Genomic DNA, 13,423 nt, shown 5'->3' with positions numbered 1-13,423 from the left:
TCAAGGATTGCTAGTTTTAGCAATCTACGATTTCCTTCCGGGGTTTGTCAAATTATGATATTCCCATACTGGGGGGATAAGCTATATGAAGGTAGACCCTGACTTTATGATTTGCATTTCTTTCCGCGTAAACCATAATGAAAATTTATTGAGATATTTAGTCATTTTTTCGAAACGGTTGAAACAGTTTTAATAAAAATGAGTTATGACAGCTAAGTCATTTCATACCGTTTTAATTGTAAACAAATATTGAGACTTTTGTCACCTTACAAATTTCATATGCAGTAGGCATCTCTAAACAAAAATATTCTTTTGTTAAATTTTAACGTCACTTGAAATTATACGTTCCTTCTACAGCTGTGCTATAAGTAAAGTTTCATTAATATCTGACATCTAAAAGCACCTTTTATTCAAATTACTGAATACTAATCGTTATCGAAATTTCAGCAGCACAATAGAAATTTTAAATTAGTTTTGACTTATAAGATTCGTTTTATTAGTACTTAGCATCTAAACATCAAAGACATACTTCACTCAAATTACTGAATGTTGATATATTTAAACCGTTGAATAACATTTAGTTTAAACTTATTTATTCCCAGTAATACATGTACAAGATTAAATACATACGAACACATGATACTTTGAACAAGATATTAGTCTTATAGAGTTTTTCTCCTTCGCGGACAAAATAATTTGTGTAAATATTTGCTAAAGGATATTTCGTTGTCATTTTGTGATTCATTTCTAAACAGATACGTGGGAAAGGTCTGGACTATGCTCTAATAGCTCGTGATTTTAGTATGTTAAAATGGTTGGGTGTAAACTGTTTCCGGACTTCGCATTATCCATACGCTGAAGAGATAATGGACCAGGCAGATCAACAAGGTATCGTTGTCATCGACGAGAGTCCAGGCGTTGGAATTTCAAAGTGGGTAGCGTGTACACTCTAATGTATTATAACGCCCAGTCAGCTGCTTAACAATACATACGACCTCACTGTTCCCCAGCACTTATTGCAAATTCACCATTGTCATATTTACTAAGAACAGAAAAAACTGCTTCCATTTCATTACCTGTATTCATTATTATTATTGTTAACACCAATACTGATCTACATCCAAACCAATCCCAAGATTCCTTTTCTTATATTTGCTTACCTACCATTTTCAATTTCACTTTAAACTTAGTCCAGTTTTATATTATGACTGAGTTATCGCATTACTAATACAATGATTTTAAGAACGAAACGCTTGAGAAGCTGTCGCTACAAAAACGAGAAGATTGTTTGCAAAGATCGTGTACAACATAGGAAGAACAAGGGGAAAAAATCACAGAAGTTACCACGTTTGAAATATGAGGCTACAAAGATTAATTCATTCAACAAGAAAAAGAAATCGAAGAGTGGGAAAATTCGTTTAACTGATAGGTAAACCAAAATGCACCAAACGCTTATGCACCTTAACCATTGCATCGCAATCTAGCATTGCACCTAGCGTTACTAAATTCTATCTCTAAATACATGTTTGTATGAATACTAAAGTGGTACATAGTTTTAAAATCACCTGTTCAAATAGAATAACCCTTTTCTTTCCATTTACCTGAAATAAATCCTAACCTTCGTCTGGAAGAATGTTGACGGAATCTACTTTACTGTGAACCTGAATATATTTTATGAGTGCTTTGCCATATTCTCTGTTATAATCACTAAATGCTTCTACTTTGTTTATGTAGCGAAGACAATTTTAGCAATAAGTCGCTTAAGCACCACAAGGCAGTTATGACAGAGATGTATCAGAGAGACAAGAACCGTCCATCTGTCATACTTTGGTCAGTGGCCAACGAGCCAGCTTCTAATAAGGCAGCAGCCGGACCATACTTTAAGTAAGCTACTACCATTATATTCAGTTCTCAATATAATTAAACCTATCTCGTATTCTATGAATGGAGGTTGTAGGTATGTTTGTAACTAGTGTGAAAAATATTTCCAGGAATTTTCCATTTTACAGTTGTTCAAATGACAGTAGTTTATTGTTCGTTTTAATGACATGACTTATTTTGTAGATATCACAGCGACGTTTCCCCCTTTAATGATTCCATATTTGGCTCAAAATTTGTGATCAAGCTGAGAGAAACATTTATTAAGAAATAATATATAGCAGAAACAAGTTTTAACATGTCGAAATTATACGACGAGGTTATACGCCTGAAATAATTTCACGAGGGCGCAACCCGAGTGTATTACACACGCAGTGTATAACCGATTAGTATTGTTAAGATATGTTAAAACATGGTTTTGCTATATATTATTTCCATTCTGATATGGATTTCATTTAAGAAAGTTTACGAAATAGGGAAGCACTATTTCATTGCGCATATACTAGGATGACGTGACGTCAAAGCGTAACGTGTTTTAAATGTGAAAGTACGAGAAGTAACACGTCCCGCGGAATAACTTTGGAGTATGTAGCATTTGTTCTACGCACCTAATACTAGCTAGTAATCGAATTTAATTTTAACACGGTTCTTTCTTTTTCGTATTAGTATTCATAATTTTCTTTGAAATTTGTATCAGTATATTTGGAAACTTTTAGAATTATTGGTAAAATTCAGTCGTTACTCTTAATGTTTAAAAGACTTAAGGTCATATTTTTGTATGGTATATAACTTCTTAATGCATGAATGGATATTCAAATAACTTGGCACATAGATCTACATTAACCATAACTGTGTGTCATGTGCAGCATCCAGATCCCTACCTTATAGGTCATGGCACAAGGAGGCCAAATATTGGGACGTTTTTCCTTGTCCAGTCTCGTACATGGATTTTCAAATTACTTTTCAAACCTTATCATAAAGGTCAATGTCAACGTTTGAAGTCATTTTTCCGGTTTATAAATTCTGCATTTTGAAGTCATTTTTCCGGTTTATAAATTCTACATGCATGGATGGGTATCAAAATAACTCGAAAAACATGATCAAGGTGTCACGTGCAAGTCCCAGATCTTTAGGTCAAAGGTATTAGTCACACTTAAGGTTAAACAAGTTAGTATTTTTTCTTGTCTTGTCCAAAATTTCTTTATGCGTGGATGAACATTTACTATAACAAGGTGACATGCCCCTTTCAAGACCAACCCCTCAATGCGAAGGTCACACTAATGTTCAGCCTAAATGTTCTATTGTGAAGTGCCATTACTCTCATCTCTCTGTCTGAAAATCACATAGTGGAGTATTTGTATCCTGTGGACACATCTCTAGTATTATTAGTGTTTACCAAGTGAATACTTTGAGCTATTTATATTGACAGATAATCTTATGATTTAGTTCTGCACTGCTATAAACAACTGATATATACATGTATTACAGTTTAACGTACGCTTGCCTTTTCGTTACAGGGAAGTTATAGAACACGTGCGATCTCTCGACACGACACGACCAGTGACATTTGTTTGTAACCAGGACTACAATACAGATGTTGCAGTCAGTGTTTATATATCATTTTTAAAATGCTGTTACTCGACATATGCAGTGTATAACATATAAGAAGTATGGAAACGATTGTACAAGTTAAGCTTACCATTGATCAGGATACTGATGATCTTGTATTGTAATCACCGATACTGATATTGTTGATAACAGTTACAATTTATTTCGTTAATTTTAGCAATTTTAGCACTCGGATATTATTGCAAATATATTAAAACAAAGACTTGTAACAGTTGTTTAACTATGGCGAGATAGTTGATGTGTTGAGGAGTTTGGAAGTGTAGCCATTTTACAGGTTCCAGTTCCTGGATACAAAGGGCATTGCACTTGTTTCGTAGAAAGATGCGTATGTTTTATATGTTGTCTATTTCTTTTTTTTTTTAAAAAAACGCTTTCCAAATATAATTTGGTGAAGTTCATTTTAATGAAAAATGCCTATCTGAATATTTAACTCAGGTTCATTGTTCTTTAATAGTTGCGATATCTGTCTACGGGACAAGGGCCTTTAAAATCACTGCATGGTGTGGCAATTTTCCTTTGGTCTTTAAACATGTTTACATACACAAAAACAGTTTTTTTATATAGAAAAAAACTGTTTTTGTTATACATCAGCACACATTTTCCACTACTTTTAGTTTTAAGGCCTAACATAAATGGTACATAAAAGCACGCTAAGCATAAAGATTTTGTTTTCTATGTGCTTTCAGATATACATTTTTATTACATAAATATAATCTAAACTTAAAATGTCTGTAACATTATTGAAATGAAATGAAAACCTTTTATCATGATAAGTACATGGCATATATCTGTTTATTACATATCGTATACCTATTTAGTAAATGCAAAAACGTAGATCCTATCTCTTTACAGTCTTTACGTATTATCGCGCGGTCATACTTAATCAAACATACATATTTAGCAAATTATGTATCATATAGATTGAATGTGTGTGCTTCTTACATTCATTTTAAGTTCAACAGGACTAAATATTATTCTCTATAATTATATTCTATATAAAATGTAAAATCTTCACAGAGCTGTTACATTATGCTAGACCCCACTTCAGAGTACAAATTATTATCTCATTTTGAAACTTCATAGAAAATGAAGAGAAAAGTAGGGGTCACGTATTTTCTATAAGAAGGAGTTTTCCTGTCGCATTTGCTTAGTGCAAAATCATATCAAAATTACGATGTAACCTAGTACTTTTACTCATACTACTTTTACGTTATCAGATAACAACATCGTACCCTCTGTCAAAATGAAATTTGAATAAAAAAAGCCTTATTTTATTTCTCTGTGCGACTCCACCATTATTTTTTGGAAAATTCTGATTTATTAAATTAACACGCGCAAGTTGCTTAAGTCATAAATAAAACAAGAAAAACAATACCTATATGCACTTAGTAAGAATTCAGTGTGAGCACAAATTATTTATAAAATAAAAAAAAACTTGTTTATTTGCAGGTACAGTACGTAGATATTATTCTCGTGAACCGTTATTATGCATGGTATTCAGATGTGGGCCACACTGAACTGATTCAGCTACAACTGGAGAACGATTTACGTCACTGGTACCAAACATTTAGCATGCCAGTTATTGTCTCCGAGTATGGTGCAGACACGATAGCCGGATTCCATCAGGTACCTACTCGTATGTGCATATCTTCTCCATAGATTAGTAAGACTTTAAGTGCCGTGTTGCGGCTATGAAAAGTCTCGCCATACTTGGACTCCGAGTTGTTATATTCTCTTTGGTTCTTTGGAATCATGGAGTACATTCTTTTTTATTTAATAGGATTCCGCTTAAGCCGATGCCAGGGGGCGTGAGGGGTGTTGCACGTTCCACTACCTCTCATGAACAGACTCAGTCAAACCAAGTCTGCTATTATATTGCACGTTCCACTACCTCTCATGAACAGACTCAGTCAAACAAAGTCTGCTGTTACGTTGCACGTTCCACTACCTCTCATAAACAGACTCAGTCAAACCAAGTCTGCTATTATGTTGCACGTTCCACTACCTCTAATGAGCAGACTCGATCAAACCAAGTCTGCTATTATGTTGCACGTTCCACTACCTCTCATGAGCAGACTCGATCAAACCAAGTTTGCTATTATGTTGCACGTTCCACTACCTCTCATGAACAGACTCGATCAAACCAAGTTTACTATTATGTTGCACGTTCCACTACCTCTCATGAACAATCAAACCAAGTTTGCTATTATGTTGCACGTTGCACTACCTCTCATGAACAGACTCAATCAAACCAAGTTTGCTATTATGATGCACGTTCCACTACCTCTCATGAGCAGACTCAGTCAAACCAAGTTTGCTATTATGTTGCACGTTCCACTACCTCTCATGAGTAGACTCAATCCTCTCATGAACAGACTCAGTCAAACCAAGTCTGCTATTATGTTGGACGTTCCACTACCTCTCATGAACAGACTCAGTCAAACCAAGTCTGCTGTTATGTTGCACGTTCCACTACCTCTCATGAACAGACTCAGTCAAACCAAGTCTGCTGTTATGTTGCACGTTCCACTACCTCTCATAAACAGACTCAGTCAAACCAAGTCTGCTATTATGTTGCACGTTCCACTACCTCTCATGAGCAGACTCGATCAAACCAAGTCTGCTATTATGTTGCACGTTCCACTACCTCTCATTAGCAGACTCGATCAAACCAAGTTTGCTATTATGTTGCACGTTCCACTACCTCTCATGAACAGACTCGATCAAACCAAGTTTACTATTATGTTGCACGTTCCACTACCTCTCATGAACAATCAAACCAAGTTTGCTATTATGTTGCACGTTGCACTACCTCTCATGAACAGACTCAATCAAACTAAGTTTGCTATTATGATGCACGTTCCACTACCTCTCATGAGCAGACTCAATCAAACCAAGTTTGCTAGTATGTTGCACGTTCCACTACCTCTCATGAGTAGACTCAATCCTCTCATGAACAGACTCAATCAAACCAAGTCTGCTATTATGTTGCACGTTCCACTACCTCTCATGAACAGACTCAGTCAAACCAAGTCTGCTATTATGTTGCACGTTCCACTACCTCTCATGAACAGACTCAGTCAAACCAAGTCTGCTATTATGTTCCACGTTCCACTACCTCTCATGAACTGACTCAATCAAACCAAGTCTGCTATTATGTTGCACGTTCCACTACCTCTCATGAACTGACCCAATCAAACCAAGTCTGCTATTATGTTGCACGTTCCACTACCTCTCATGAACTGACTCAATCAAACCAAGTCTGCTATTATGTTGCACGTTCCACTACCTCTCATGAACTGACTCAATCAAACCAAGTCTGCTATTATGTTGCACGTTACACTGCCTCTCATGAACAGACTCAATCAAACCAAGTCTGCTATTATGTTGCTTAGTTGCGTCATATGCTTCCACAGTTTTCATTGAACAGGGTCCGAGTTAGGACATTTGACACATCAACGACTTCTGGTATGAATTCTTTGTTCGTACGTCCTTGCCTTATTTTCGAAATGCGGAACAGTTCATGAGAAAGGTTCATTACTTTATCTATTTTGAAGACGTACCGAAAATATTGGTTAATCAAAATTAATTAAAATAATTTGATATGACTCTTATTGTAATGTAATCGACACAGGAACCAAGTTTCGTTTTCACGGAAGAATACCAGCGAGAATTTCTACACGAATATCATAAAGCATTCGATAAACTACGAGCTGAATTCTTGGTCGGGGAAATGCCTTGGAACTTTGCAGACTTTATGACAGTGCAAGGTTAGTCTGCATTTCCTTATATAAAAGGTATTACTGGCTAGTCATTGATTTTGCTAGTCAAGCAAAGTTGAGGAAATATGTAGCGATGCAGGCCTAATAATAAGAATAGAATTGTTTTAGAAATATGTTAAAGTCTATCAATTCGTTGTCTAATTCAAATACTTTCTTAATCTATAGAATATTTCTAAATATTTTACAGGAATAACGCGTGTGGTGGGCAACAAGAAAGGACTACTGACGCGGCAACGGCAACCAAAAATGTCTGGACATTTGATACGTGATAGGTATACGAGAATGATCAACGGAGACACATGTTCGCTTAAATAATTTGCATATGGAGAGAGATACCACAGTACAACTTCACTGCTAAAGATTTGAAGACAAAAGTTATAGTTTTCATCAATAAAAATATACATAACAGATTTAAAACATGTTTAATATCTAAAAGCACAATGCTATGCGGTTCATTTATTCCATTCAGACGGGGCAGTCACCGTAGCTAGCAACGCCAATGTCCCTGTGGGTACACTTTGCCTTTTCGTACTCACAACTGCAAAAAAAATCAAATTTGTTAGTTATGTCTTCTCAAAAGTTTCCCATGTCTTTTTGTCCATGAGGAATCATATCATTAAGAGCTCATAATACTAGTATAAAATGGATATAGTAATACAGTTTATTGCGAAAATTACAAGATAAAGTATATAAGTAACAAAATAGCTTAACTCCCGAAAGATAGACCACTCAGCGAACAGTTCAGCTTGAAATTACATGTGAATAAAGTCTGCTATTATTCTTCTTGGTTGCATTCTTTGTTTCCAAAAGATCTTTTTACAGATTTAATTTGCTATGAAATACAAACACTGGAAGGTGACTAATGATCTCAACTGCAGTGACCCACCCGCATAGCTCAGTAGGTAGAGCGTCGGTCTACGGATCGCGGGATCGTGAGTTCGATCCTCGGGCTGGGCGTATATTCTCCGTGACTATTTGATAAAAGACATTGTGTCTGAAATCATTAGTCCTCCACCTCTGATTCATGTGGGGAAGTTGGCAGTTACTTGCGGAGCACAGGTTTGTACTGGTACAGAATCCAGGAACACTGATTAGGTTAACTGCCCGCCGTTACATGACTGAAATACTGTTGAAAAACGGCGTTAAACCCAAAACAAACAAACAAACAACTGCAGTATAATCTAATGGTATATTGTGTTATATATACCACAACAGGTAGGATGTTAGTAATTCGCCGGATATACCTCCGCGGTCCGCTCGAATGTAGTCCATGTAAGCATTTTCCCTCATAGTAAAGGTCATTTTCATGCCAAATATATACTTTATTTATGTTTGATTGTTAAGAGGAATGTTTGCGGATGAATTTTATCAACGTTATTTGCTTCCAACTTTGTGTCGGAGCTGCTGGGTGTGAAAGTGAAATCAGGTATTTCCTGAGTTCCTATGCAATATCGGCATTTGTTCTCTGTCACGTGACCATGGTTTCACTGCATTTTGGTCAACTATAATTTTTGTTTGTCACGGTACGGACTTGGTCAAATAAATGGAGAGAATGTGTCAGATAGCTGGTTAGCTCAGTCGGTAGAGCACTCGCCCTGTAAGCTAGGGGTCCCGGGTTCGAGCCCCGGACTGACTGCACATTTTCTCACCTTGTGACATGTTATATTTTGCCTATAAACAGACCTTCGAGACACGAATAGTCTCACAAGAAGTAAAAGGCTGGAAATTCTGACAAAAAAAGATGTTACACATTGTCAATTTTACATAGAAAACAGTAACGGATACATTTAGTACCTTGTAACCAATGTAACGTTAAATTTGCCGATCTGAAAATCAACAGTTTTTAATTGCTTTTTACAAGTATCAATATTATAAACTGTCTTAATGACATTTAATTTTTTAAGTGGTAGCAAAACTGAGAAAATGTAATCAAATAGATCTACCTCATCGTAAGAAATTCTGAATAAAATACACCAATATTTTTATTGTGTCCTTATGACACCACTTGTTATGATGAATGTTTAAGCGAAGTTATGTAAATATACATGCATGGACGAAAGACAAGAAAATTATCTAAGATATTTGACCTTCAGTGTAACCATGACCTTTCAGCTCGGTGTCTGTATGTTGCTCTTTACTCTTCAACCCATTATGGGGAATATTTGCACCAAATAATATTAAAACCTCTTGCTAGATAGCAGTTGTATAGAGCAAACACGATATAGACCCAGCTAAACTTTAACCTCCAAGAGTGACCTTGACCTTTAACATAGGATGGTCAGTGAGGAGCTTATGGCACATCAACTCATCATCGAGAATTTTTGTGCAATCATTTAATAGATGGCACAAATCAGACTCAAAACAGTCACTGTTAACCATTGATCTAAAAGCTTGACCTTGACCTTTGAGCAAGGATCTGAGATTGTGCATAACACGGAAGGAACATTTGTGTCAAATAATATTAACATCCCTTGATGGATAGTTGAGTTATAGAGCGGACAGAAAACGACTGTTGGCGTTTGACTTCCAAGTGTAACCTTGACCTTTAAGCTATACTAGGGGTCGTGTCCTCTAGGTATTGACCTTGTCATCCCAGGTCTATGTGCTCTCCGCACGGAGCTAAAAAGGATGTATTATTTACCAAAAAGACACGCAAACGCTTCGTATCTTGAATTAGACACACGCTGATACGTACTAGTTATTATATGTCCTTCCGTCCGTAGCGCATACTTTTTCTATTTCGGTCGGACAGTTTGTTTTACTAAGTGACGTGCAAAAAAAATCCACGATGACCTCATTTCCGGGAACAGGTGTCGCAGTAGCAATATCTAAGTCGCTGCAATCTCCAACGTGCAAGAGATCAATAGATGGATCTTTGCAATGGGCTTTAGTGAACTCGCATCTGAAATGAAATAATTACATTACTTATGAACTATTTTAAGAATACCTTGAACTAAAACTGAAGTCAGCATTGAAAAATTAAAAGGACCTGACGCTAATTTACAGAAAAAAGACGGGTTTCGACTTGATATTAAGGGCTATATCAGTTTTTATTTATTATATAACTTTAATGTTTGCTGACACATCAATGTAAAGAGACGAGTGATCTTTCCATGAAGAAAGTGTCATTTGGTTATAGTGTTACATATGTTATGCCGAACTGAAAAGGACGAGTTTTAATACGTTGTAATTCTCTTTATTTTTCTCTAGGCTTAATATTCAAAAGCATTAATAAGTTTACATTCTACTGAAAATAGTAAAATGGAAAATGTTATTATTCATATTGTAATATGTAGCTCTATTAACCTATTATTATATGTAACAATATTTGTTCCACAATACGAGTCTGTAATGAAACGGTCACATGATGCAAACGACTGAATGAAGTCGCATCCGTAGAACGTGGAATTACTCTGGGCAACCACTGCTGAAATTTGAAAATAACACATTTTTACGGAATATACACAAATGTAAAATCAGTACCGTCCCATTATAAAACGTTCGACTTTTTTGCAGATTTCATCATTTTGATGAATAATATTACACAAAAATGTTCCTGGAAAAAAATGAGGTAGTCAGTCAATCCATATTCAGCAACATTAAATTTACTTAAAATACTATAAATGTGTTGAAAGCATATGTATAGACATATTTCATTTTCAGAGTCAAATTCAAAATATACTCTATTATCCAGACCCATGGGTTGAAAATCAGCAGATCGAGGCAATGCACGATTCACGTATAAATGTATTGCCTATTTAGTATGATTTTTATAGATAAAATAAACATTTATAAAGATTTTATAAAGTAATCTTGATTAAAACAAATCAAAATATTTCTTTTGTTAATATAATGAAATCACACAAAGCCCTGATTGTTTGAAAGGACAGCGTTTTGTTTTTAAACTGAAATATGTAGTCAAAATGGAAATAACATCTACCAGAAATACTATCACACAAGTAACAAATCATTTATAATTGAAAACATGTAAAGGATATATTCAAACCTTTTATGTAAAACAGACAAACTTTGCAAAGAATCAGATTTCGAGTAAGTCACTACCAAATTTTTCATCCCTGATCTAAATCTGGGTAAAATAACACTAATCTCTTCAGTTTACAGTATAGAAAATCTTACCGTGTGAAATGAACAGACAAACAGCCACTGGAAGAAACATTTTCACTCTATAACTATTTGGAGAATATAATCGGGATTAAGTTATACAACAATGTTATATGACACTAATTTATCTTATCAGTTTAATGTCACGGAAAGGCGGAACCAGAATTATATACAGGTAACACATACTTAAGAACGTAGATTGGGATATGTCAATTACCATTCGCTAAATTGCCATTTGCAAACTGCCATTTGCTACGTTAGGCATGCCAATTGTTTGCCAGATGCTAGTAGTATTTGCTAATTTTCACTTGCCAACTGCAAATTGCCATTTTCTATTTCGCAACAAGTGAGGTTCTGCAGAGACTACTGTCATGGATACGGCTGTAACAATAATCATTTATATAATAATACCGCTTTTAAAGTTTATTCTATTGTTTTGTGTGAGAAATAACTGCTGGCAATTACGTTTTCTACAATTTTTGTGCTCCGATATTTTCTGTAAAACTTGTTATTCCTGGAATAAAGCTATTGACCTTTTGCGAATACATACACCATAAAAAGTCTGACGCTAGGCAAATAAGAATCTATGCTTAGGGCAACATACTCGAAAGTAGGGATTGGGGTTTTAAGTCAAGGAAAACAGTGGCGGGCGCTTAAGATGGCGGTTATAATGTTTAAATACATATCGAGCAATATTTTATTGCAGGATCAAGAGGTCATTTTAAGGGGGAAATATCAAATTTCTAAAAAAAACCTCTAGGGTCGTCGTTAGGTAGGGTCGTGTTGCCAGAAATAGTGACGGCAACGAATATTCGAGTTTTCGTTCATTACACGAATATTCGAATATTCTCACTATTCGAATATTCTAAAAACAATCATAACAAATAAATAAAAGCATAATGAAAGAACAATAGCGTTTCTTTTGTTTATTTTAACAAACCTGCTTTCGTTAGGAATAATTGCGAAAATGGCTTCCGCCGTTGTTAGACGTGTCGCAGTGGTGAGGACAGTGTATCCTATAGTTAACTGCTTGCCTCCAGAAAGCTTTAATGGTCACAAGTTGATACAAATAGGTTTCAAATCGCCTTGTTTATAGTAATATCTTGTGTTTCTCCGATAAACGTCATAAGAGACAGTGTGTAACACTTAGATGAAATGTAATGAAACTTTTTGCGAAACGCGTTATTTATTTCAGCCAATTAAAAGTATGCATGTATTCATTCCTGTCCAGTCCCGCTGTTTTATTAGTTGAAGAATTATAAATGAACAATTTTTATTTTTTTTTGTGTGTGTGTGTTTTTTTTGTAGGTCAAAAGTTGGCTTAGACAGCTACGCCGAGGAAATAATGTTCTCAGAATGTAACAAGTAAACGTATTCCGTATGGTTAAGATTTCAATTGATAAAATTTGTAAGAGGAAGTACTCGTTATTCAGACAATTAAGTAGTGTACTTACGCCAAATATTTTTATATTGCCCTATATTTGACTCTCCACAGTCTAAAATTACCTCATTTGATTGAAATATCGTTCATGCTATTACGTTTATATGAACTTATCAATTCAATGTTATAAAAATTTTTCAGTCAGAAAGTAGTGAACTTATTTCAGATGTTTAAGTGCATGAGGGCTGGTCTCACACCTTCTATACCAGACCATTCTGTTTGGGATACCCAGTTTTTGCCACACATTACATGTAGATGAATCAGTATTACATTTTGATCGCTATATGTCTTCTAATGATAAAAATTTGATTAGAACAATATTCCCGACAATTTTTAAGTGATGGTCAAGTTGTTCGTAATATTCATGATACTGTTTTCAAACTAGAGCAGATTCTACGTAATGAAAGTGACGTTGATGATGTTTATGCTAGTTTATGCAATGTTTTAAAAGAGGATGTGGCATAAACGTATATATCTGTCTGTCGGTGTGTCTAAAAAAAGAGGAAAAGAGGTAAAGCTTGGTGGAATGATAATTTAACCCTTTTATGGAATTTAATTTGTGATGCTGAAA

At 35.2% G+C, this 13,423-nt stretch overlaps 2 protein-coding genes across 4 annotated transcripts in view; one reads left to right on the top strand and one right to left on the bottom strand.

The window, feature by feature from the left end:
• The window catches only part of LOC123533553 (beta-glucuronidase-like), a 39,477-nt gene extending 31,405 nt beyond the window's left edge, over window positions 1–8,072 (top strand). The window contains exons 7-13 of one of the 2 annotated variants that reach the window (XM_045315217.2): window positions 756–931; window positions 1,244–1,429; window positions 1,735–1,884; window positions 3,396–3,480; window positions 4,957–5,133; window positions 7,142–7,277; window positions 7,477–8,072. In XM_045315217.2, the coding sequence (XP_045171152.2) occupies window positions 756–931; window positions 1,244–1,429; window positions 1,735–1,884; window positions 3,396–3,480; window positions 4,957–5,133; window positions 7,142–7,277; window positions 7,477–7,604 (1,038 nt within the window). In that variant the 3' untranslated portion in view covers window positions 7,605–8,072. The remainder of the gene's footprint in view (window positions 1–755; window positions 932–1,243; window positions 1,430–1,734; window positions 1,885–3,395; window positions 3,481–4,956; window positions 5,134–7,141; window positions 7,278–7,476) is intronic. The other variant, XM_045315218.2, reaches the window with a different exon arrangement.
• On the bottom strand, window positions 7,693–11,571 carry LOC123533554 (serine protease inhibitor dipetalogastin-like). Of its 2 annotated transcripts, none has more exons than XM_045315219.2 (4): window positions 11,427–11,571; window positions 10,596–10,716; window positions 9,985–10,191; window positions 7,693–7,827 (listed from the first exon to the last, which is right to left on the bottom strand). In XM_045315219.2, the coding sequence occupies exons 1-4, from the start codon at window positions 11,464–11,466 to the stop codon at window positions 7,755–7,757; spliced, it is 441 nt and encodes a 146-aa protein (XP_045171154.1). In that variant the 5' UTR covers window positions 11,467–11,571; the 3' UTR covers window positions 7,693–7,754. The 2 variants fall into 2 exon arrangements, with proteins under 2 accessions (XP_045171154.1, XP_045171155.1); XM_045315220.2 differs by having other exon boundaries at window positions 10,596–10,713.
• Between the last annotated feature and the right edge of the window lie 1,852 nt (window positions 11,572–13,423).

Source organism: Mercenaria mercenaria, chromosome 12 (assembly GCF_021730395.1).
Source record: "Mercenaria mercenaria strain notata chromosome 12, MADL_Memer_1, whole genome shotgun sequence".
Taxonomy (NCBI): Eukaryota; Metazoa; Mollusca; class Bivalvia; order Venerida; family Veneridae; genus Mercenaria; species Mercenaria mercenaria.
Note: the sequence above shows the minus strand (reverse complement) of the source record. Positions and strands in the feature narration are given on the sequence as shown.

Excerpts from the sequence above, each read along its gene's own strand:
- LOC123533554 (XM_045315219.2), bottom strand. The coding sequence starts at position 11,466 with ATGTTTCTTCCAGTGGCTGTTTGTCTGTTCATTTCACACG. Across the intron at positions 10,192-10,595 it reads ATTGTTACATATAATAATAG|ATGCGAGTTCACTAAAGCCC; the intron begins GTTAATAGAGCT and ends ATTTCATTTCAG. Across the intron at positions 7,828-9,984 it reads GGAAGGACATATAATAACTA|TTGTGAGTACGAAAAGGCAA; the intron begins GTACGTATCAGC and ends TTTTTTTTGCAG.